The sequence below is a fragment of the Trachemys scripta genome, chromosome 8, assembly GCF_013100865.1.
Source record: "Trachemys scripta elegans isolate TJP31775 chromosome 8, CAS_Tse_1.0, whole genome shotgun sequence".
NCBI lineage: Eukaryota > Metazoa > Chordata > Testudines > Emydidae > Trachemys > Trachemys scripta.
Window position 1 is genome coordinate 2,218,191 of NC_048305.1, and position 23,487 is coordinate 2,241,677.

Consider the following 23,487-nt stretch of genomic DNA (forward strand, 5'->3'; position numbering starts at 1 on the left):
AGGTATCTGCACTGTTTTCTTTCTTTCTTTCTTTCTTTTTTCTTTCTTTCTTTCTTTCTTTCTTTCTTTCTTTTTAAATCTTAACTATTTAACCATGATATCTTCAAAGTGAAAATATATCATACATTCCAATACGGTGATAGATTTCAAAGATGAAGAGCCATGCTACTTAATGTTGAGTCATGCCTTCATTTCTAAATTTATGGCAGTATTATGGTTTAATGAATTGAACAAATCCCAGAACAACAACAGAAATCCTTTTTTTGTTTGAATTTTGATACTGAGTACTTCGTTCTTGGTTTTATTCTTCTTCTAAAGATGTTTCTTTAGTGGTAAATTGTCAAGCTAACTTCATCCCATATTACTAATCGTGAGTGTGTGTGTTTAAACGGCTGCTTTTAGTAAGGCTACTGGACATAGGCTAAAAATTCGTATTCTGCTAGGCACAGGCAAACCTCTGAGAACAGATGGAGCAGAGTGCAGCACAAAGGCCTAATCCTATCAGGATGATTCCTGTACGGCCATCTGGATAAGCCGGCGCACAACCTCAGCGCCTGTTAAAAATACAACTTAGGCCAAGATTAACGTCACAGATTTTCCACTAGACTTGTTCATATTTGACTTTATGATTCTCCAGAAAATTGCATTAGAGTACATCATCTGATTTGTAAGAGAAATCGGAAAAGGGATAAGAACTCTTAGGGTACTTGAATTTTCCTTAGCATAACTGGATTTCAGTTCCCGCCCTCCTCCCCTCTCTCCCACAATTGCTTTGTGTTTCTACGTGGATTGTTCAGTTTTTGAAAGATGATTTCCTCAGCCTCTTTTGTGGACAGTTCTTAACCAGAAGAATTGGGCTAAAAGTTAATTTTGGTCAGGAAACCCATTTTTCCAAGAAGAAAGGAATGATTCATTTATTGTACAATCAGAGGCAAATAAACGTCTGATTGTTACAATAAATATCAAAATCAGCTGTATGAATAATTCATTTCAGATTTGTTTAAATAGATTTGTTTTTTTCTTTTCTTTTTGCAGTAGGGTAAGAGACAGAAAAACGAATCTGATGTTAATGTTTGATTTAGAATTAGAATGGCACACATTTCTATATTTTTGCTTGGCTGTGAGGGCATTATTGGAAAATTTGTGTCAGCAGCTATGCTTCCTGAATTTGAAGAGTTAAGACTGTATTTGCATGTAGAATAGCTTTTAGATATTGCAAAATAATGTTATTGAACAATTCTTTCCAGTGTGGCTATAAAACTACATACTTGCGTCCCTCAAAATGTCAAGATTTTATACTGTTGAGCAATTAAAGTAGATCTTGTATCACTGAACTTTCTCACTCTTTCAGAACCCAGGAAACATTTGCTTTCCTAGAGCCAGATTTATACTTTCTCCAAAGTTCTACTGAAACCTGAGTTTGTGTTCTCTTCCGAACTGGAAGAATTACACTAAGAACATCTCTCCCCAGAAATTGGGGAAGACAGAAATGTGATTTTTCTTCTGCAATATATTACAAATGATTGATTTATAAATGCTCGATCCCTTGTTCTAGGTCCTGATTCAGCAAATCACTTAAATACATGCTTAAATTTAAGCACATGGATTGTCTGATGAATCAGGGCCTTAATTAGCACCATTCAAGGGCCACTCATTTAAATTCACCCGCGGTCTGGGTTGAGCAAGATATGCAGCTAGACTGAAGTACTTCTAGGGTTGAATTAGATCACACTTTTCAAACCTTCATTTTCAGCGTAGGTCTTGTCTCCATACAAGAATTGCCCTGACTTAACTAATTTAAAAAAACAATGTAAATTAATGCAAGCTTTTATGTGGACACACTTACTGGTTTAAAATCGGTTATATTGGTGTAGCATGTGCCTGCAACTTTACCAATGGAGCTAAACAGATATAAGCTAATTGAAACCAGTATGAAAGTCCACACAGAGTTTTTCACTGGTTTAATGAAATTGGTTTAAAAGAACACACATTCAGTGCATCTTTGTGCGTGCACCGGGCCTTAGCCAAGTGGATAGTACTTGCATTTTCCTGTTCTTCAATTTCTTGTTCTTAAGGGACAAACTGTGTCCTTGCTTATTTTAGGAACTCTCCAGTGGGATGCGGGCAGGGAGAATACAGTGCTGTACAAGTGAGTGGAGATGCTGCAAGGCATTCAGCCTGCCCAGGGCGGTGCATGCAAATGGCCTCTGGGAATGCTAGGGGAGCATGCTGTTGGGTGTTCATTGCACCAGCTGGTGAACACTCGAGAGTTTGCAACCAGTCATGGAGTGGCGGCTATTCCAACAGTCTGGTAGGCCATGCAGCGGTGGTACTGGCGGATGCTTCTGGGTGCACTGGTCTCACCTCTCCACTAAAGACTCTGGGCAGTGCTGGTGTCAGCATTCTGCCTCAGGGGAATACTTAAGTCCCATTTTCAAATGTGAAAGTCAATGGAACTTTGGCTCCTCTGGGCCAAATTTCCAAAGGTATTTAAGCACTCAAAGATGCAGATAGCCAATGAGTGGGATTTTCAAAAACACCTGGAAGCCAGCTCCTTAAAAATACGTATGTGTCTATCTGCCTCTTTCGCTGCCCATGTCCACCTAAGGCACCACTGAATTTTCAAAGCCACTGTACAGTCGCCGCATAATCCTGCCGGGACCTGAGTCCCCTGGCACATACGTTTATATCAGCTGGCACTTGTAAAGCACCTAAGTGTGGATGAGCTGTTCAGAACCCTAACTCAAATCAATGCCCTGGAAGCCCCAAAATGGGATTCTCAAACTATGCAGGGGAATGCCTATCTGGCCAGCATGGTCTAATCTTGAAGGCATGCTCACCTATTACCTGCCAGCCCCTCCCCACCCCCAATCAGGAGGTCTGGAGGCAGTCCACCAATAGATGGAAGGGCAGCAGAGCACCTCCACAAAAGACAGCTGGGGCACGTCTGGCCTCTTTGCTCCCCAATGCACTCATGCTGAAGCAGCCAAAGTTGAGAACTGCCGAGGAAGGGATTGAATGGAATGCACAGGACCATTTTCGTCCCTCTAATTTTAATCTTTGAAGTGTGCTGTTGTAGTCTAGCTATGGAACCCTGGGTAAGGAGGAGGTGTATTATATCTTTCATTATTTAATGCTGTCTTTTTCATTCAGTGCAATTATGTGTCTTAACTGCTGGCGAAAACCAGAAAGCTCTAGAAATAGGGTTCAGGTTAAAGGAATCCTCCAGGAAAGAGAAACACAGAGGAGTCAGCAAAGTGTAATTTCATTAGCTGAAGCTTCAGTAAAGATAAGAAAAGGAAAAACTGGTTTTAAGTATTGATTGTAGCGGGAATATTACACCAGGGGATTTGCATTCCCAATTTCCATTAAAATTAATGGGAACGGCCATCCAAAATCTTAGGCAGCTATGAAACTCTCAGCTAAAACCTTTAATTCCACTATTAAACCAAACCAAAACCCAACCCACAAGCATGGCATGAGTCCTATATTGTTTGACAACGATGATTACGCCCAACGTTTGTGTCACAAAGATCCAGGGGGAGCTACCATTTTCAGAGTGGTGTGAATCGCTAAAACTCGTGTATTATAATTCTCAAATCCAGAGATGCCTAAACCAGGGGGTGGGGAATATCGCAGCCTCCTGCATGTGTTGTATAAAGCTACATGAGTAATCTCTTCAAGAGGGAAACCTCTGTTACCCTGTTTCCTGCATAGCAGCTGCTTATTGTCAGAACTGAATAGGGAAGGGAGCAGACCATACTGCCATAGAGGAAGGCAGGAAAATCATCATTTTACTAAGATAAACAGCAAATACGTTGTTTAGATTTGGAGGGAAGATTTAATGCTATGGGTACAATATGTGAAACACACTGTCACATTCTCTTTCCTTCAAGTGTCTATGACTAACTCTTTAGACACTTACTTACGGGGTGACTCGGCAGCCCTTACGTATGTGGCTAGGCTCAATAAAGTCAGTGGATCAAATGCAACTGTTTTCAAGTCTCTTTGGTGAAAAGCAAGTGGGATTTGGCTTCAGAGGTGCAAAATCGTGTTTTGATTTGAAATAGGAGGGATGGTAGGTGGGCAGATATGTAGGCCTCAGTCCTCCAAGGCAGCAAGTGCTACTGATTAAAACAAAAGAATTTCTCAGGGTGGGAGGAAGGAATTTCAGAAATGGTAAAGTTCCTAGTTTGATTTTTTTGCAAGAATTATAGTTTTTTTTATCTTTTCTAGGGCTGTTGATTAATTGCAGTTAACTCACAAGATTAACTCAATAAAAGTAATCACGATTAAAACATTAATTGTGATTAATCACACTGTTAAATAGTAGAATACCAATTGAAATTTATTAAATATTTTGGATTTTTTTCTACATTTTTAAATATATTGGTTTCAGTTACAACACAGAATACAAAGTGTACAGTTCTCACTTTATATTATTATTTTTTATTACAAATATTTGCTCTGTAAAAATGATAAACAAAAGAAATAGTATTTTTCAATTCACCTCATACAGGTACGGTAGTGCAATCTCTATCGTGAAAGTGCAACTTACAAATGTAGATTTTTTTGTTAGATAACTGCACTCAAAAACAAAACAATGTAAAACTTCAGATCCTACAAGTCCACTCAGTCCTACTACTTGTTCAGCCAATCACTAAGAGAAACAAGTTTGTTTACATTTACAGGAGATAATGCTGCCCACTTCTCATTTACATCACCTGAAAGTGAGAACAGACATTGCATGGCACTTTTGTACCTGGCATTGCAAAGTATTTATGTGCCAGATATGCTAAACATTTGTACGCCCTTTCATGCTTCGGCCACCATTCCAGAGGATATGCTTCCATGCTGATGATGCTCGTTAAAAAAATAATGCGTAATTACTCCTTGGGGGAGAATTGTATGTCTCCTGCTCTGTTTTACCCGCATTCTGCCATATATTTCATGTTATAGCAGTCTTGGATGATGACCCAGCACATGTTGTTCATTTTAAGAACACCTTAACTGCAGATTTGACAAAACGCAAAGAAGGTACCAATATGAGATATCTAAAGATAACTACAGCACTCGACCCAAGGTTTAAGAATCTGAAGTGCCTTCTAAAATCTGAGAGGGATGAGGTGTGGAGCATGCTTTCAGAAGTTTTAAAAGAGCAACACTCCGATGAGGAAACTACAGAACTCGAACCACCAAAAAAGAAAATCAACTTTCTGCAGGTGGCATCTGACTCAGATGATGAAAATGAACATGTGTCAGTCTGCACTTTTTTGGATTGTTATCAAGCAGAACCCATCATCAGCATGGATGAATGTCCTCTGGAATGGTGGTTAAAGCATGAAGGGACGTATGAATCTTTCGCGCATCTGGCACGTAACAGTGCCACGTGAACGCCTGTTTTCACTTTCAGGTGACATTGTAAACAAGAAGAGGCAGCATTATCTCCTGCAAATATAAACAAACTTGTTTGAGCAATTGGCTGGACAAGAAGTAAGACTGAGTGGATTTTGTAGGCTCTAAAGTTTTACATTGTTTTATTTTTGAATGCAGTTTTTTTATATAATTCTATGTTCGTAAGTTGAACTTTCATGATAAAGAGATTGCATTACAGTACTTGTATGAGGTGAATTGAAAAATACAATTTCTTTTGGTTTTTACAGTGCAAATACTTGTAATCAAAAATAAATATAAAGTGAGCACAGTACACTTTTAATTCTGTGTTGTAATTGAAATCAGTATATTTGAAAATGTACAAAACATTCAGAAATATTTAAATAGTATTCCATTATTGTTTAACAGTGCGATAAATCGTACGATTAGTTTTTATAATCGCTTGACAGCCCTAATCTTTTCAAGAAATTTTTTTTTTTTTTTTTTTTTGAAAAGTGATGATAATTTTCACCTCTAGAAAAAAAAATCCCACTTTGTGACTAAGCTGACTGGTCTGAATGGGGACTGCAAGCAGCCCACAGTGAATGATGAATAGGAAAGAAATTCATAGAAAATTAAAAGAAAAGTAAAATTTGCGGCAGAGGAAACACATTTTCATGACACTTGCCATTTTTGAAAATGGCCAACAGGTGAGATTCTCAGCCCCTTCCGTTCCCACAAAGGGTGGGCCTGGGAGCCAATGTCAGAGCCGAGGCCTGGGTTCTGTAGAGCACTTCAGTGAAGTTAGTGGGATTTAAGTACTTGCTTAAACGCTTTGCTGAATCAGGGCCCAAAGGGGGCGGGAGGTGAGGCCTCTCAACACCTTGCTGGATCGAGCCAGTAAACTGGAGTTTAGTCAGTGGCTGATTTCCATGAACAGTTTTGGCCAGAGTTTCTAGCTTGGAAAATGTAAAATAAAAGTAAATAAATGTAATTTCAGGCAGACATTTTAATCTTTCCTGACTTCTAAAATTTCCTTGAGACGTATGGTAGCTGACTCTGAATTCCCAACTTTACCTGGCTTTCTGCAATTGCACTAAGTTTGCCCGTCAGAGGCCATCATATTAAAAATAAGAAAAACGCAAGCACCTATCCCATAATTTTAACTCCTGTTGTGTTGCTGCCTCTGTTGCCAGAGCCTCATCTCTGGATAATGAAGGGTGAAACAATATTTTATGATACAAACTGCACACCGGGTCATTCTTACAGTCTCGAGCACAAACGAGATATTAATCGTAGCGCAAGTGGATTCCAGAAGCAAAATAAGAGCAGGCCCAGAACCTTGCTGATAGCTGTGCGTCCCGCTAATTCACCCCAGGGAGCATGAGCCTCTGAGCTCAATTAACCCTTCTTCCTGAAGCCACCCATAAACCCTGAAGTAAACACTGTTTTCCCTCTGGCCCCTCTTTTCTGTCAGCGAAATAGATCATTTCGACGGGCAGGTAAAATGCAATTCCCACTTATAAATTCAGGTCCCTAATGAAGAGTCTGATAGGTCTGGTGCATGTGTGTGGGCACTTGACTCACTCTCCCATTGATTCTGTAAATCAGGATGTTTGATGGTCCTAGAGGCATCTGCTGTTTCTTCTGTCTTCCGTTGCTATTTGAGTCTTCCAGTGAAATTGTCTGCATACAGAACATTAGTTGTTAAATATGTACGAGAGGCTGTAAGGGTTTTTTATTATTATTATTACTACTGTTCTCCCTCCCTCCCAACCATTGTTCAGAGGCAAATTGGAAATCTGGTAATTAGGCCCTGACTCGGAGTGTAGTATTAGCGGCCCAAGCCAAAGTTCAACACCCTGAAATGAAATTTAAACCAATTAATCTGTTAGATTTTTATCGCTTGTCCGTGTTTTCTCAGCAATTCCCCCAGCACGTGGCCTTTGATCAACTCTCATACAAAAGGTAAAATGTGTGCCTGCTGCTAGCGAGATGGGGCTGACATTAACATGGCACTCATAAAACAATCAGAGCAGTGAAGCCTTCAAACAGACAGGGCATAGTAATATTTAATAAAAGCGCACACATAATCTTCAGAATTAGCATTTTGTGCCTTGCAGTCCCTTTGGGAGAAGAGCTTTTATTTGTGGAGTGATCATTATTATAACAAAGAAGAGCTACCTAATAATTTCCACTTTAACTCTGCAATATGCCACAAGCATTTCTGAACCATTATGCTAAACTGTGGCGGGGTAATCATTTTATTGTCACAGTTTGAAGGAAGGAAAGTCTCCTTTACTTTGGTGGCTGGGGGGGAAAAGCAGACATGCATATACACACACATACATATGCACACAACTCCTCAGTGGGGAAAAAAACTTTTCTCTTTTGTTTCTTATGTGCTGAAGTTGGTACATAACATCCAGCTCTGGAAAGTTGTGAAAATGCACCAACACTCCAGAAAAGAAGGGGAAGATTTTTCAAAAGCACCTAAGTAGCATGAGTTCCCTTGAAAGTCGATGGGATTTGTGCTCCTAAATCCGTTAAGCATTTTTGAAAAATCTCTCCCTGAGGGTGAAATCCTTGCTCTAGTGAAGGCAACATTTATTTTTCTCAATGTCTTGCAAGGAATGAGAGGATCTCGTTAATACTCATAACCGCAAGCAAAATTTTACGAGTGTAGGATATGGCCATATCATCTTCAATAAGGAGTGGCAAGGTTCACATGTGCTGTTTGAGAGGTTGCAGTTAATGTGGCCTCCCATGTTTATTCAGTCCGGAGACTTTGCTTTGAGAAGATGCTGTGAACGAAGAACATTCACACTGAATATCTGAGTGATTTTTTTTCTTAAATGGCATCTGGCAGTGACACTTGCAAGCTCTTTTGGTTCAGGATACAATTGGGTTGTCTGCCTTTCATTATTTAAAGTGTGTGTGTATTCACTGTTGTTTATTATGATAACTCTCTCATGGAAGCTGGGAATTGAATTCTGCCCTGTTTTATCAAGTGGGCATGCTTCACTACTTTACTGGTAGAGTTGGTCAACATTTTTTCACTGACAGGTTTTCATGATGAAATGTGGAGTTTCATCGAAAACAAAATTATTCACAGGAAAATGTCAGTTTCAGTGAACTTTTTCCAGGTTTTGATAGGAAAATTCAAAGCAAAACTTTTAATTTCAAATGAACATTTTGAACTTTCGAACTGTCAACATTTTGGAAACGAGACACTTTTGTTTTGGTTAAAAATGTTAAAATTTCTCATGTTGACATTTTGGAATAGAAACTTTTTGGACCTTTTTGTTCTGCAATACCCTCCCCTCCCCCCGGCACTATTTCAATGTTTTGTACTGTTTTGAAACCAAAACAAATGTAGAAATATCAGAATTTCCCACATTATTCAGTTTTCTAGTCCACTCTGTTTATTTTTGTAGGGTTGCTGATAAGTAAATACCTCCCAGGAAGATAAATACAGTTAAAGATGCCAAATGATTAACAGATATGTGCGGCACTAAGCGCTGGGCCGTGCCTGGCCCCTGTGCTGAGGGCAGGTGTTGACGTTCCAGTGACCTGCTGCCCCATGTGTCGCGTGCGCTGTGCTGGTGCTGGATACATCGGGAGCACTGCATTTCCGTTATTCTCCCAGTGCAGGGCTGTGACTTGTGCAGTGATGTAGACCTTTATATCTACAAACCAAATATGTTTAAAACAAAACACTGTGGGTGCCTGGAGAAAGTGGGAGGTGTCACTTGAAAGTGTATTGCCCCAAGCGGGGGAGATCCTGTGGCTCCATGAACAATCAGGAATGCAACCCCACTGTAAACTGATCACACCTCCGGTGACGCACACTGTAGTCCCTTGTTCACTAATTTGCCCCAACCTGAGTACAGGTCCTCAGGGTACTATATTTCCAGTGCTATTGTTGACAATTTCACTAAGGTAGTTAAATGTGTGTGTCATGTTCAATGTTCAAGAGAGAAGGCAAGGGAGGGAATATCTTTTATTGGCCAAACTTCCGTTGGTGAGAGAGACGCCTTTTTGAGCTTTCATATTCACCATTCACTGGCACTAAAGTTACACATATGCATAAGTGCCTTGATTAATCAGAGCTCATAGCCTCAATTTGGGAAAGCATGTGGGCACCTCCTTAAAGTTCCATTGACCTTGAGAGGGCATAGACATGTGCTTGAAGTTAAGCAGATAATGTAAATGTTTGCCAGATCAGAACCAAACATGTAAAACAGTGCAAGGAATTCAGCGCCCTTCACTGCTTTCCATGTTGAGGATACTGAAAAAAAGTTGCAAGATAAACATCAAGGTGGTAAGAACGTGTAGTTGGGTCTTGCGACTACAAAAAATACTTTACGTTCATTTTAAAGATGAACTGACTCCGTAATTGTGAAGGCTGCATACTGTTTCAGTTAATGATGTAGGATCTCAAATAATTTTTATACATTGGGTGGGTTTTTTTAAAGTGTGTCTTCTAGTCCTTAAGAGTAGCTCCTCTTGCTGATACATGGAGAACTGATTATGTTTAGATTTTTTTGCAGTGTGCATATCCACCATCAACGGTAAATATCAGGAATTGTGTAATTTGGAATTGATTTTAATTTGTATTGGTGAAATGATTGGATTTTGTGAAAGGGCTAGATGACATTTAGAAAAGCTGGTTTAGTGGTAAATCCGTTGCTGTGAGCTCACCCAAAAGGAAAGCGTTTGGTTTGGGCTTTCCAAAGTTTTTATGCACAGTTTTATGCGCGTAACTTGAATCCAAATTAAACATATTGAAGTTACTTCTGTGTGTGCTGTCTTTTCATGACTGTAATTTTAGGATGTTTCTTTGGTTAGTTCATGTAAAAGTTGAAGTGCTGCCCGCTGCCAAGTTTGGAGCAATGTAATGATTTTTGGCTATGTTTTTTTTTTTTCATTTTAGCTGGCACGCCCGTCAGCTTAAGTAGTGGAAAAGTTTGTGCCTGACACTTACAGACTTTTGCAAGTGGGGACAGGGTCTGTTTGCCTCCCATGTACATCATCCGTCACTCTGGACCTTTTCTGCATCAGTATCCACAGAAACATGTACTGCTAGTGGCAATTCACCAAGTTCCAGTTCCTGCCTTATTCCCTTCCCCTTGCCCACCAACCTTTCCAGTTGCCTCAAAGGTGCATCAGTTCAACTCCTACTATCTGGCACTTACCTAATGAATAACATTAATACCAAGTGCTTCTTGAGCGCTTTGTGTTAAAAGCGGTTTAAAGCACACTGCCTGCCACTGTCTCTTTTATGCCCTTGTTTTATTTACTTCCGTTAGGTTTAGAACAAAAAAGTATCCGCACGGGTGACCAGAGAGCAAGTATGAAAAAACGAGACAGTGTGTGGGGGGGGGGGGGAATAGGTGCCCATATAAGAAAAAGCCCCGAATATCGGGACTGTCCCTATAAAATCGGGACATCTGGTCACCCTACACAAGTTCTGAGCACCATGGCAATTATTTCAAACTGCTAAACCAAACAGGCAGTTCAGTCTGTCCAGCCTTTCTACCAATATGTAATCCATGATCAACTGCTAATGACCCCCCCCATAAGTTGGCCTATACATGCAGATAGAGGACCCCATTCTCAGTGAAGCTATGCCAGTAGACATGGGGTGAAATCCTGGCCTCAATGAGCAAAACTTCCATTTGACTTCAGTGGGGCCAGAATTTCACCCCAATTGAGGACCAGGCCTCTTTTGTAAAACTTATACTTATTGATGGGTTGGTTTTTTTAAACAATCCCTCTTGTATAGCTGTCCAAGGAATAGGCACAAGTGAAATATTGTGTACAAATAGAATGTAAGGATTGGGTCCCACATTCTTTGTCCACACAGGGCTTAGACGGGAGCACTGGGTGGTATGCAGGATCAAGTCCTAAGCTGCCCTCCAGCTGTGCCCATATCTCTAATATCTCTGCCCAGGTCTGGCTCTTGAGAGTCTGCTACTGCAGGCAGATTGGCAAACGGCCACTCCATCAGCCTGCCCTGACACCGTTAACTGAGGGCCTGTTTCTCCTCTCGTTTACATTGTTTTTACAGCAGCATAACTCCATTGGAATCAGGCCAGTTAACTCCTGATTGACTCCAGTGTAAGTGCAGAGAATCAGGCTATAAATATTTTGCTGCCCTATTCTGCCTGCATGTAGTGCTCAGCTCGCTGGTGACTATAAAGTCCTGCGGGGCGTTGCGACATGCAAGTCTAGCCCTGCGTGCTGACCGCTTTAACTCCCATTGCCCTCTCAGCACCCTCACGGAAGGTACTTCATGCAGGAAAAGCAATATGGGAGAGTGGAGGTTTGCTGCGCACATGTGGCCGGGGACTTCTTCCATCTAAAAGTGCATTGCACATCTTTCTTAATTGCACAGTTTTTGATCTGGTAGCAGATATTTATTTTGACAATTGCCGTAGTATTGCAGCGCCGCAGGGTAGGTTAACATTGGAGCAACATGGATCTTGTTGCAGAAGAATTAAAGTAATGTAGTTGTATGCCCTTTTTCATTTAACTAACGTTTTCTGTAGTATTTATGGTTAGTTTATATTGTAATGGACAACAAAGGTAGCCGGATTATCTTTTTGTTGAATCAAGTACTCAGCATTTAAATATACACTAAATATAGGACTATGTTCTGTTTTACAGTCGGTCTGTGTCTGTCATGCTGTGAGTTTCTGCGCCTAGGCTGGAAAAATGTTTATCATCTTGATAGAAACACAAAGACAAAAATTAATGGGCAAAAAAAAAAAATCTCCTCTCCAAAGATCTAATTTGGAGTCCCATGCACAAGCAAGGAAGAATGAGCTGGAATCTTCATGTTAGTGGGTGGGGGTGGGGGGGATTGAAAGCTTCCCCCCCCCCCACAAGTCGTCTGTCATTAAAATCCAGTTCTAACAGCTGAATACTTCTCTTTTTCATGTGTGTTGAAAAGCAGCTACACCATGTATCAAAGCTATCAGCCCGAGTGAAGGATGGACTACAGGAGGTGCCACTGTCATCATCATAGGAGACAATTTCTTTGATGGGTTACAGGTCATATTCGGCACCATGCTGGTCTGGAGTGAGGTAGGTGTTGTCTGAACGTTAATGTCTAATAGCTTTGTCTAGTTTATAGCAGGCCTGTCTTTCTTCTGGGCCCACAGCTAAATCGGCAACAAAGGTTTAGATGTGAATTCCTTCTTTTGCTCCTCCAGTTCTGTGCAAACAGGATCAAATTTGCGAGTGGCACAAATCCAGTGTAGCCAGTGGAGTTGCACCTGCTTCCATCAGAGCTGAATTTAGCCCAATGACTTTTATTTCAGGGAAGAGTAAAGGATTAGCTCTCCTCTCTGTGAAGGATTCTGCATTTAACATGACAGTGGCCCAGGGCCCCATGAAATAAAAATGTGCAAGATCTTGATTTTCAGAGGTGCTGTGTACCGGAAGCGCTCATTTACTTCAGCAAGGGGTACAGAAGCCCAAAACCTCTGAATAGCAGGTCCTAACTTCTGATTATTTTGTTCTAAGCATCAACAGGAGAATTTTCATTTGATATACTGAACTGTCCCCACTGTGGAAAGTATCCCACCAACCCGAGTCCTTCATGCTTCAAGGCAAGCCTTTCTTCTCTCTCATTTCTGGATTTTTTTTTTACTCTATTCCATTGCTCATTTTTCTTAATTTCCTTTTCCCTCTCTTCTGTCACATTATGGGTTTTTAATTCTTTCGTTTCCCAAACACCAGTGAAACATTACATCACAAGAGATATCAATAGAACTGTCCTCCTGTAATATACAGGCCCATAGAAGTCCATGCAAAACTCCCACCGAGTCTCTGGCACCAGGATACTTCTGACAGCATGTTTTAGATGCTGCATTCATGAGGCTTTGAAGGCAGAATTGGAAGTTTTACCTCGAGTCGATATTTATGTGACTTTAGTACTGCAGTAAACCTCCTAATGTTAGTTACAAGCCAGCCTTGCTGCATTAGTTATACAAATACACACCCGGTGACATTTAGATCATGGCAGGATAGTCAGGCGCAGAGTTGCATTTTGTGATTCCTAAACTAAACGGGATAAAGTCAAAAAAGCTTGAAAGAGAGGCTTGCCTCCTCTCCCTCCCTTTCTTTTTAATCTCCAGGACTGTACATTTTAAATATTAAATCAGTCCTATAAATTGCTTCAGATCTTACCCTTTTACCCCGGGTGAGTCTGCTACACATTTGGGAGCAATGTCCATAGGAAGGTGCCCTTTACTATTTGCAGTGGACTTCACTTCTCTCTCTCTCTCATTCCCCCCTCATGGAAGCCCAATGCAGATGGATGAAAGGGTATTATAACAAAGAAGATGTAATAAATGGGGTCCATTTTGAAGCCCCTATGTAGACCAAGCTCCCCACTGACTTCAGTGGGGGCTTTGCATATATGAGGGTCTGCAGGATTGGAGCCATTATAATTAAAGACTTTTAATGGGAAAGGTGAAGAGGTTAGGAAGGGAAGGCAGTGTAGAGGCTGCAGCAGGAAATGTACCTAAGATTGGCTTTTCCATTTTAAACCCCAGTTCTAGTGATTAATAAAGGTAATTGGTTGGTAGCTTCAAAGCTTACCAGGTTGAAAGCTGGTGAATCAGTTGTTATTGTGGATGGTGGAAAGGCCTTGTCATCAACTCAGCCTATGGGAAAATTCAGACGGAAAGGAGTTAGTTTGTTTCTTTGTGAATCTAGAGAGTGGGTTGTAATTGGGCTTAGAATGGAAATTGTCTTACAGCCTTCACTATAAAATTGTTACTGCAGTTCTGTAACCTAGAAATGGAATATGAAATCCCAAAGGGAAAAGATATGACTGCTGAAAGAACCAGGAGTCCATTAAAAGCAAACCTGGAAATGCGTGAAGGTAGCTGAATGATCTCTAAATAATTCAAACTACACACAGTATCCACATACACAAGACAGGATAAGCCAGCCATTCTATCTTCTCCTTTCGAAACATGGCCACTGGATTTTCAGTACCCAAAGTGAAGGTAGCTATCCAGTATGAATGTTTTAGCTGCCCTTTGCTAGAGGAAGGAAGGAAGTTCTTTAGATTTTTGGATTTCATTTGCAAGCGCAAAACTCAGAGCAGGCGCGTCAGAAGTTTTGCAAATGTGAGGCTAGCTTTGAGCAAACGGTTGGTTGGATTTTATGATTTTATTTTCAAAACCATATGAAATGTTTAGTGTCTCGTAATTTTGCCATAGAACCAAGTGAAGCTGGGTAGTTTTGACCCAGCTGCGTGAAACCTAAAGCATTTTGGGAAGAAAGCAAACCCACGCGGATGGAAACCGAAGAAACTAGACCCAGTCCTGCATACAGTCCACTCACTGTACTCTCCTTGGCAGCACTAGGAGTTCTGATTGCACTGGGCGTAAGGGACCAGGACTAATGTTTGGACTAAACACAATTTTGCAGAGCTCTGCTAACCACTAAAATACCTCTGACACCAGTAAGCTCTTCTCAGGTTTAATATGGGATACACATGCAACCTTATTTACATGGACTATACTGGCATAGAAAAAGTGGGTAGGGCTCCAGCCTTGGTCTCAGGACACGTGGTTCCAATTTCTTGCTCTGCTTCCTGTGACCTTGGGCAAGTCACTTAGGGCCAGATTTTTGAAGGTATTTAAGCACCCAACTCTCATTGATTTCAGTGGGAGCTAGGCGGTTAAATACATTGAAAATTCTGGCTCTTAGTCTCTCTGGGCGTCAGTTCCCCATCTGTGATAGGGGGTAGCAACACTGCTGTATCTCACAGGGCTGCTATCAGAATAAATAAACATCAAAGACTGTAAGGTGCTTAGGCAGTATTGTAACGGGGACCACGGAAGTACCTAAGATAGATACAATACAATTCCCATCACATGTCAGAAGCAAGGTAAAAAGAAAAAAAGTTAACTTAAATTTTTTTTATTGCTGTCAAGCTGTATATGTTATAAATAATTTTGAATGTAAAGAATATAGTTTTAATTTATTTTAAATGTATTCAAGGTTTGCAATTGAAATATTCAGAGAGATGAAATGGAGTTGATTATGTTAAAGACGCAGATTTAAAATGATTTCCTGAAACACATATTTATTATTTAAACATATATTTTAGTTGTAAACACGCTAACATAATTACAACCTTTCCCAGATGGAGGAGAGCTAAATAAAAACTTAATTTGTCACATTAATTTTGTGCAGAAATACAGATACCTTAAGCAACTGAGTTCAGTTCATCTTTAACTCTCATAGCACTTTAAAAATATTTTAAAATCATTTTCATAAAGAATAGTGAAATGGGCCATCTAATACCTTTTTCCATGTGATTTCTGAAACCGACAAACTATTTCGGTATAATTTGTGCACATTGGAGCTGGGCAAATGACTCGCAACAAGTAATCTATTCAACAAACTTCATCTCTTTCTGTTTGAGAACAGTCTTGAACAGACTGATTTGTTCCTCAGAATTATTCAGTGAATGTTCTTGGTCTGTGAATTGTTGAGTATTCCACATCCGAGCTGCTGATTAGACACATGGGAGTTTCTGGCCCCTGGTTGGAGGATTTAACGCTTGGAATCAGGTTTCAGGGCAAATACTCGTGACTATGAATTCAAAATTAGTTTCTCATCAATATTGTGCAATATTTGCTTACAATTGACTGTTTCGTTGAACATTCTCCTGCCCGGGAACATTCCTGCATCTCCACAGGGTTAGCTGGAAACATGCTTTTTACTTTCATCCTGCGAAAAGCTGGGGAACCCATGATATACCAGCTCCACTTCCCCTTGCGCAGCACAGAAGCTGGGACGGATGTTTATGCTGCTGAATCAAATTCTATGGCCAAGATTTCCAAAGCTAACTATTAATTTTGGACACCTCAATTCTGGAGGGCCCAGTTTGGGACCCTTTAATGGAGCCTGGTTTTGAAAAAATACTGGGTGCTTTCGCCCTCTAAGTATCAGGGCTCTTTAAATCATATGAGGATGGGCACCCAAAATCACGTATGAAAATTAGGCCTGTAACTCTGTTCAGATCCTGTTGGGCTCAAAGCTGCTTCTGTTGGAAACAGCAAAACTCGTACTAATTTAAGTGGGTCCAAGATTTTTTTTTTTTTTTTGTCCTCACTTTTGTTTTAACGGCCCTCTTTATACAGAATCCAAACTAAATTTCTGACCAATTGTAATCACTTCTGTAACCACAACCAGTGCTCACAGAGGCAAAGATAGACTAGTGACTAAACGTAACACCCTCTTCTTAACTTTATATAATGCCACTTTTTTTCTTTTAAGAAAATAACCTGGCACTCTCCGTAGTGTGAAATGATGCTGCATCACACAAGAATGTCTAGAATATATTAGCAGACCAAAAAGAAGAAGAAGCTTGTTGTGCAAATACAAATCCTAATATGTGTTGGATTTTAAAGCACAAATACCTCCCTCTCTAATGAAAACTTCTGTATCTGCGGTTTTAATCCTATCCATTCTGAGTCTCAACCAACGTAAGAGAGATGATATAAAACAGACGATGCAGATGCCAAAAAATTAGCCCAGTTTAAGGATCCTAGGAGAGAGGGGCTAAGTTGATGTCCAGATCCAGATCAGAATTGCCCCAAAGGTTGGGGGAGGCAGAAGTTAATGTGGTGTTTGGGTTTAATCTCTGAATCACAGAGACTGCTTCTTGGCATATCTCTATTATGACTATTAATTATTTGTCCTATCACTGCGTCTAGAGTGCCTGTTTGAGATCAGGACCCTACTGTAGATACACATCGACAGCCCCCGTCCTGAAGATCACACACGGTAGAGAGACTAGACTAGGAGGAGTGGGAGGGGAATGGAAGCAGGGGCAGAGAGACAAAGTGACTTGCCCAGTAGGTCATTGTCATTATGGCACAGCTAGGAGTAGGACCCAGGGATGAAATCCTGGCCCCACTGAAGTCAATGGCAGATTTGCTGTTGATTTGAACGGACTCAGGATTTCACACTAGATCTCCTGAGTCCCAGTTCGGGGCCTTATCCACTGGATCACAATGCCTGTCATCGTGCTGTCTCTCATCATGTGTGACTACTGTGAGGCGTTTGTCCCACTGAAGTCAATAGAACCACTCAGGGTAGTAAAAGTTCCTGGCATGGATCAGACCCTTAGATTGCAAGTTGGATTCATAGAGCTAGGCAGCAAATTTGTAAGTGCCATGGAATTCAGTTCTCCCTTCAGTTCCTGTATGGTGATCAATATCCCTCAGGGCAGTGAAAGGAATATAACGAGATCATTTACTTTTCTGATCCTTGAATGCAGACTCTCTGAGGCAGAGACTGCCTCCTTTGTTACTTGTCTGTACTGCACCTAGCATGCTGGGGCTCTGGTTTCAACTGGGATTCCTAGGTACTGTTGTGTTATAAGTAACAATTAATAATAACCCCGAGAAGTTAGTTTATTGAACCTTGCCCTAGACACTAAAGACAATCCCTGACATGTCACCCAGCATTAACCACTCTTGGTTGTTGTGACCTCTAGCAGACTGATGTCGAGCATGCTCATTTATAAAACTAAATTACTTGATCCCCTTTCCTACCCACCAAGGTCTAAAGTAGACATGAACAAAATATAACCCAGGTATTCTGGAACATCGGACTTTAGGCATACGGTTCACCCTTTGAGACTGTGGGTGACAGTGTTGTATATGTGTGGCTTTAAACACAACTAAACATATTTACTTCAGAGGACAAAGGAAAACCAAACTGTTTGTTTGTAAAGAACCAATCAGCAAACTTGCTGGACTCTTCCCATCTCTCGCTATGTAACAATGTGCCATAAATAGGTCAGGCACTTCTTGGGAATCAGGGAAGAGGTCTTGGAAAATGCCACCAGCTATGTTTAAAGTGGTGACAGACCAGTAAATGCAGAGAAATTCAAAGCTGTGGCTAGCCTTTGCCTCTTCCGATCAAGGCATCCTGGAGGGGAAAAGGCACAGAATGATGCGATGGGGGGTAGCACGTCAGACGTTAACTTTAAAGTCCGTGGCTATTTTTCTAAAAGATGACTGAGACATGGCAGGACAAGCGTAGGGCAAGCTGTAATAGTTAATGAGCCTGACTTGGCAGTACCACACCCCCTGGGTAATCAGTTGCATCTCTACAAGATGGGGGTGAAAGGCTCCCAAATCAGATTGGTAGCTTGCTGTGCACTCAGTGGTACAGAGGTAAGTGACGGCAGACTCAGAGCTAGAGTGTTTCAGTGTTTGGAATGGCACATGTTCTGCAGTGAATCTGAAGGCCTAGGACACTTCATGTTCAATCGTTATGTGCTGTATTGCAAAGGTCCTGGTTCAGACACTTAAAACTCATACGACTGACATTTTTGGGGCTGGGAAGGAATTTTCCCCCAGGCCAGAGAGGCAAAAAAAACCTCAAGGCCTCTACCATTCTCTGCACCCTGGGGCATGGATGGCTTGCTAGGATCATGCGGGTATATCAAATCCCTGCCATAGCAGGGGCTTCAGGCAGTGGTGCACCTTGGGTGTGTCTCTGCCTATGGCACATGGTCGTTGAGTTCTCTGAAGGCTGTAATACTTTATTCTAGTCCAGGTCACTGGGCTCAATGCAGGGGTAACAGGGTGGAGTTTAGTAGCCCGTGGTGTGCAGGAGGTCAGAGCAGATGATCTGGTTGGTTCTTCTGGTCTTAAACTCTGTGGCTTTGTGACTCTATTTAACACATCCGTCATCTTATTGTAAAGTATCCTTGCTGGTGCTAGGACTTGAACTTGGTACTGCCACGATCCCGGCGTATAAAAACTGCATCCTTTGTGTGCTAGGTGCACTAAGGCAGGCTTAATTTTCACACTAGGAAGCATGTACCTGCCATGTATGAAAACAGAGATAATGTTGTTTTGGCTGGGAAGGAGAACGCTTGTAAATATTGGTGTCACTGGCTTTTATGTGGGTTACATCAAGACTGTATTCAAACATTGACAGGTTAATTACACGTTTCAAAGCTTTGTTTACCGAGCTCTAGGAAGAAAGTGTTGTTAGAGAAGAATTCTGCATCTAACTGTGCTTTTTTTTTTCCCCCTCTCCCGGTGGTTTCTTCCAGCTGATTACCCCTCATGCAATCCGAGTTCAGACACCTCCCCGACATATCCCTGGCGTGGTAGAAGTCACATTGTCCTACAAGTCTAAGCAGTTCTGTAAGGGAACACCTGGAAGATTCATTTACACAGGTAAGCGTGCGTTCATATTAGCTACAACATGTACAGCGAGGGCAGGCGGTGTCTCAGCCACTCTATGGGATACTGCTATCATTCCTTAAAAGCTGCACTTAGTTTTGCAGTTCTGGCTGAATATGTTTGCCTCTATCTCCTCCTGGAAGGGGGAATGAAAGGAGGAGGAGACTAAGGAGAGAAGCAGGTACGCGGGTATCATGGTGACAAGCCCTGTATCCATGCCTAGACAGACAAACAGGGAGAGCGCGAGGGCAAAAACATCCAAAGGCATGTGGAGCATCCCACCCAGGAGTCTGTCTACACTACAGAGAGAGACCTCTGTTAAACGCAGGCAGCCTGTGACATCCTCATCTGATGCAGGGACCGCAGCACATCCATCGGACCCAGGCCTCAGCGATTTTCCAAGCAGAAGCATGTCGGTCTACCCAGGCTGCACTACTGTTTGTCTCTGCATTCTAGGAGGTCTGGGCAGCCGCCCCACACTGCCTCAGCTGCCGTAGGCCGGGTTAGAGAACGGAAAGGCACTGGTGCTGAATTGTAGTGCATCTTGGGATATTCCTCCCTCCAGCATCTCTGGGTGGGAGGCGGGTGGAGCTGGTTTTAAAGACACTGCTAAGAGGTCCCATACGGTTAGGAGCCTTGTTACCCCAAAATGTGCACGGATAAGAACTATATTTAAAATAGTTCAGGTGGTAGAGTAGCTACTGACTCCCTTCTCGCCTCCTGTTATCGCCCAGAACCTTACAGATAAGGTATATTCTCAAAGCTCGTGGCTATGAGACACATTTCAAGCACACTAAGGCCCAGATATTGCTCTTGATATGTGCCCAAGGACGTCTGTCAGAGTAGCACGTAGGGATGGAGGGCAGAATATGGGCTTTTGTGTACGAGCTGGATAGGCTAGCTTTGGTGTGATGTCATTAACGCAGAATGAGTTGCTTAAAGGTGCTCAACAGAGATCTGTTGTGGTCCTCCCCGCTCAAAACTGGGCGTGTCATTTGCTTCTTTATGATGGATAAAGAAGGCCTGTCTGTTCCAGTACGGTCTTTCCTGCTAAGCTGCAGACACCTTTTGGGTGTCTGAGAGCTGGTTTATTGTGAGCGCCAACACTTCAAAAGAAGGAGTGGAAGGCTCGAATCTTTAACAAACATAAGGCCGATTAAGCATGGAAGTTAAATAAATGTTAACAAGAGCAGAAGAGAAACAAGGGGCCAGACTGTCAGTTGGTGTAAACTGGCTATTTCAGTTTATGCCTGCTGAGGATCTGACCCAGAGTTTTAAACAGTTTGACTGAAAATCCTTCTCCCTCTCAATTTTCATTCTCATGACTGTCAGGATGCCGTCATTTCACTAGGTCTTCAGTCATCAAAGACTAGTTTTTGAGTAGATGAGGCCTGCAATGCAGATGCAAACAAATAAAAAGCAGCAGGAAACCACCTCCCCAATTTTCCTCTGGGAGAGAATTTTCTGGTCTTCCCGATACACCACAAAGAAGGGCTTACGCTCAATTTGTTTTACTTTTCAGATCACCTTTAATTGTTTGCAGTGTTGTAACCGTGTTGGTTCCAGGATATTAGAGAGACAAGGTGGGTGAGGTCATATCTTTTATTGGACCAACTTCTGGTGGTGAAAGAGACAAGCCTTCAAGCTGCACAGAGCTCTTCTTCAGGCCTGGGAAAGGTAACCAGAGTGTCACAACCTTGCATTTAGTTGTGGCACAGTGAGCACCTTTCCCAGACCGGAAGAAGAGCTCTGCGTAGCTCGAAAGCTTGTCTCCTTCACCAACTGAAGTTGGTTCAGTAAAAGATATGACCTCACCTGCCGTGTCCCTCTGCCTTTAATAATGTCATTCCAGTAGAAAAGAAATTTTGGCCTTTCTGTACAAAAGCAGATAACTGCCTGATATGACACTAAATTGATCCAAGTTTTAAGAATGTTTCCTTATATTTTATTGCTTTCTTTGTGCCGTGTTCAGGTTAACATTTAAAATACTTTATTTTTCATTCAATAAATGAAGGAGATGGAAAACTAAGCAAAAATGACAAAGAAATTCAAAGGCATGGAATGGAAGATTCTGTTTATTGTACAGATGTAATAGCAATGTGATAAATTCTGTTCTGACTGACCTTTTACCTCACACAGTCTTCCTTTCTGTGCCCCTTTATTGACGCTTGAACTGAAACCTGGCTACCTTTTTAAAAAGGAAAACCCTTCTCTGAGAGAGAAAACCCCTAAACTAAACTAAAAACAATTAATGCATTCTGACCTTCAGAAATGCCTTGCAGCCCTTTAAACAAAATGCAGGTTTAGTGCATGCCTGCCGATTAGTTTTAGTTAATTGAAAATTATAGGATTGACCCAGGAGGAAAATTTTGTTTGCACTCCAATCACTTTTACAAATTAAGGAAAATTACCACAATTTTGTTTAGCTAAGGTTTCACACTGAGTTCACGAAATTAGCTCAGCCATCCCAAGAAAGTCAGCACTTTGTTAGCGAGCAGTAGGGGAAAAAAAAGTCTATGGTATGTACAAACGAAGCATAGAAAAAGCTATGATGCTTTATAGAACTAGGCCAAGTGTTTCTAATTAGGATTATTGGTTCATTGTAAGTTTTGAAGAACAATCAAACTAGCAGATTAGCTGTTTTTTTAAAGCTAGAATTTCTTGCCATTTATTTTTCCCATGAGAACTTGTTTTAACTCCCACATAGCACTATTTTTTTTTATTTTATTTTTTTACAAGACTCATTATGGGCCTACAGGAAATGGACCAATTGGAAGTTCTGATACTGTAACATTCCACAGCATCATTCCAATAGATGGGAGCTTTTCACAATGTTCTTCAGTGAACTCAGTGTTCTGGAACATATTACAAAACCACAGAGGCCAAATGTTTTCTCAGAGGAGTATGGCCTCTGTTTTTGGCCAAAAACATTTCAGCATCACTTGCTGCTCTTAAGAACAAAAAAAGGAGAGAGAAGGAAAGAAGTGGGAGAAAGGAAAGAAATGGGGGTCTGTGGGCAGTACAGGAATCAATCAGACGTGGCTTTCTTTCTAGTGAGAATGTCCCTACATGTTATGGCCCTGTTTTGTGGTCAGCTCTCATTTAAAAGAAATTATTTTTAATCAGTGTTCAACAAAATATCCCCTCAAGCCACCTGGCTATAAACTGCTTTTTTTCCCTTACTGTTAAGTACTTAAGTTTTCAGAAGAAAATACCAAGTGACCTATTAATTTTAGCCTTCCCACCCTCTTTAACTACAAACAACCCAGTAACTTGATCTCTGAGTCCATGTGCCATCTAGGAATCAAGGTCACATGCATATGGAGAAATCCTAGCTTTTAAAAGTATTTTAGAAAGAATGAAACCCATGTTGACTGTGTGCTTACAGGGAAATGCCCTTCTTCATGTTTTATCTGTAAAGCGTGTCAGAAGCAGACACTTACAAGAGCAATTATTGCTTAGATTTCAGGATTTGAAGTTCCCAGAAAGAAATTGTTTATTAGGAATCAATTTGTAGAAAATACAAAAGCTCACACATTTTACAAAGAAACCATCAGGTTCTAAATAATGTTTTATATCCACTCTATGCAGAGGAATATCCTGACCAGTTAACAAACCGAGGAACCGATTCTATGATGCATGTAGCGCCTTCTCGCTATAGATCTTTCAGTGCACTTTGCAAACATTAAGGAATTCAGTCTTGTGTTGCACGTTATGAGTCAGGTAGGTATCATTATCCCCATTTCACAAGTGGCAAACTGAGGGTCAGGCAGAATCCAATCAGGGACCCAAAACCCTCCATAATTTGCAAGGTGACTCAGGAAGTATGTGGGTGAAGATGAAAATTTATACTAATTGGTGATATTCA

The 23,487-nt window shown here is 41.2% G+C and overlaps 1 protein-coding gene across 2 annotated transcripts in view; it reads left to right on the forward strand.

Moving 5' to 3' along the window:
- The window catches only part of EBF1 (EBF transcription factor 1), a 317,562-nt gene that overhangs the window by 217,502 nt on the left and 76,573 nt on the right, over positions 1-23,487 (forward strand). The window contains exons 8-9 of one of the 2 annotated variants that reach the window (XM_034778464.1): positions 12,335-12,465; positions 19,487-19,613. In XM_034778464.1, coding sequence (XP_034634355.1) covers positions 12,335-12,465; positions 19,487-19,613 — 258 coding nt within the window. Of the gene's footprint in view, positions 1-12,331; positions 12,466-19,486; positions 19,614-23,487 lie in introns of both variants that reach the window. The other variant, XM_034778463.1, reaches the window with a different exon arrangement.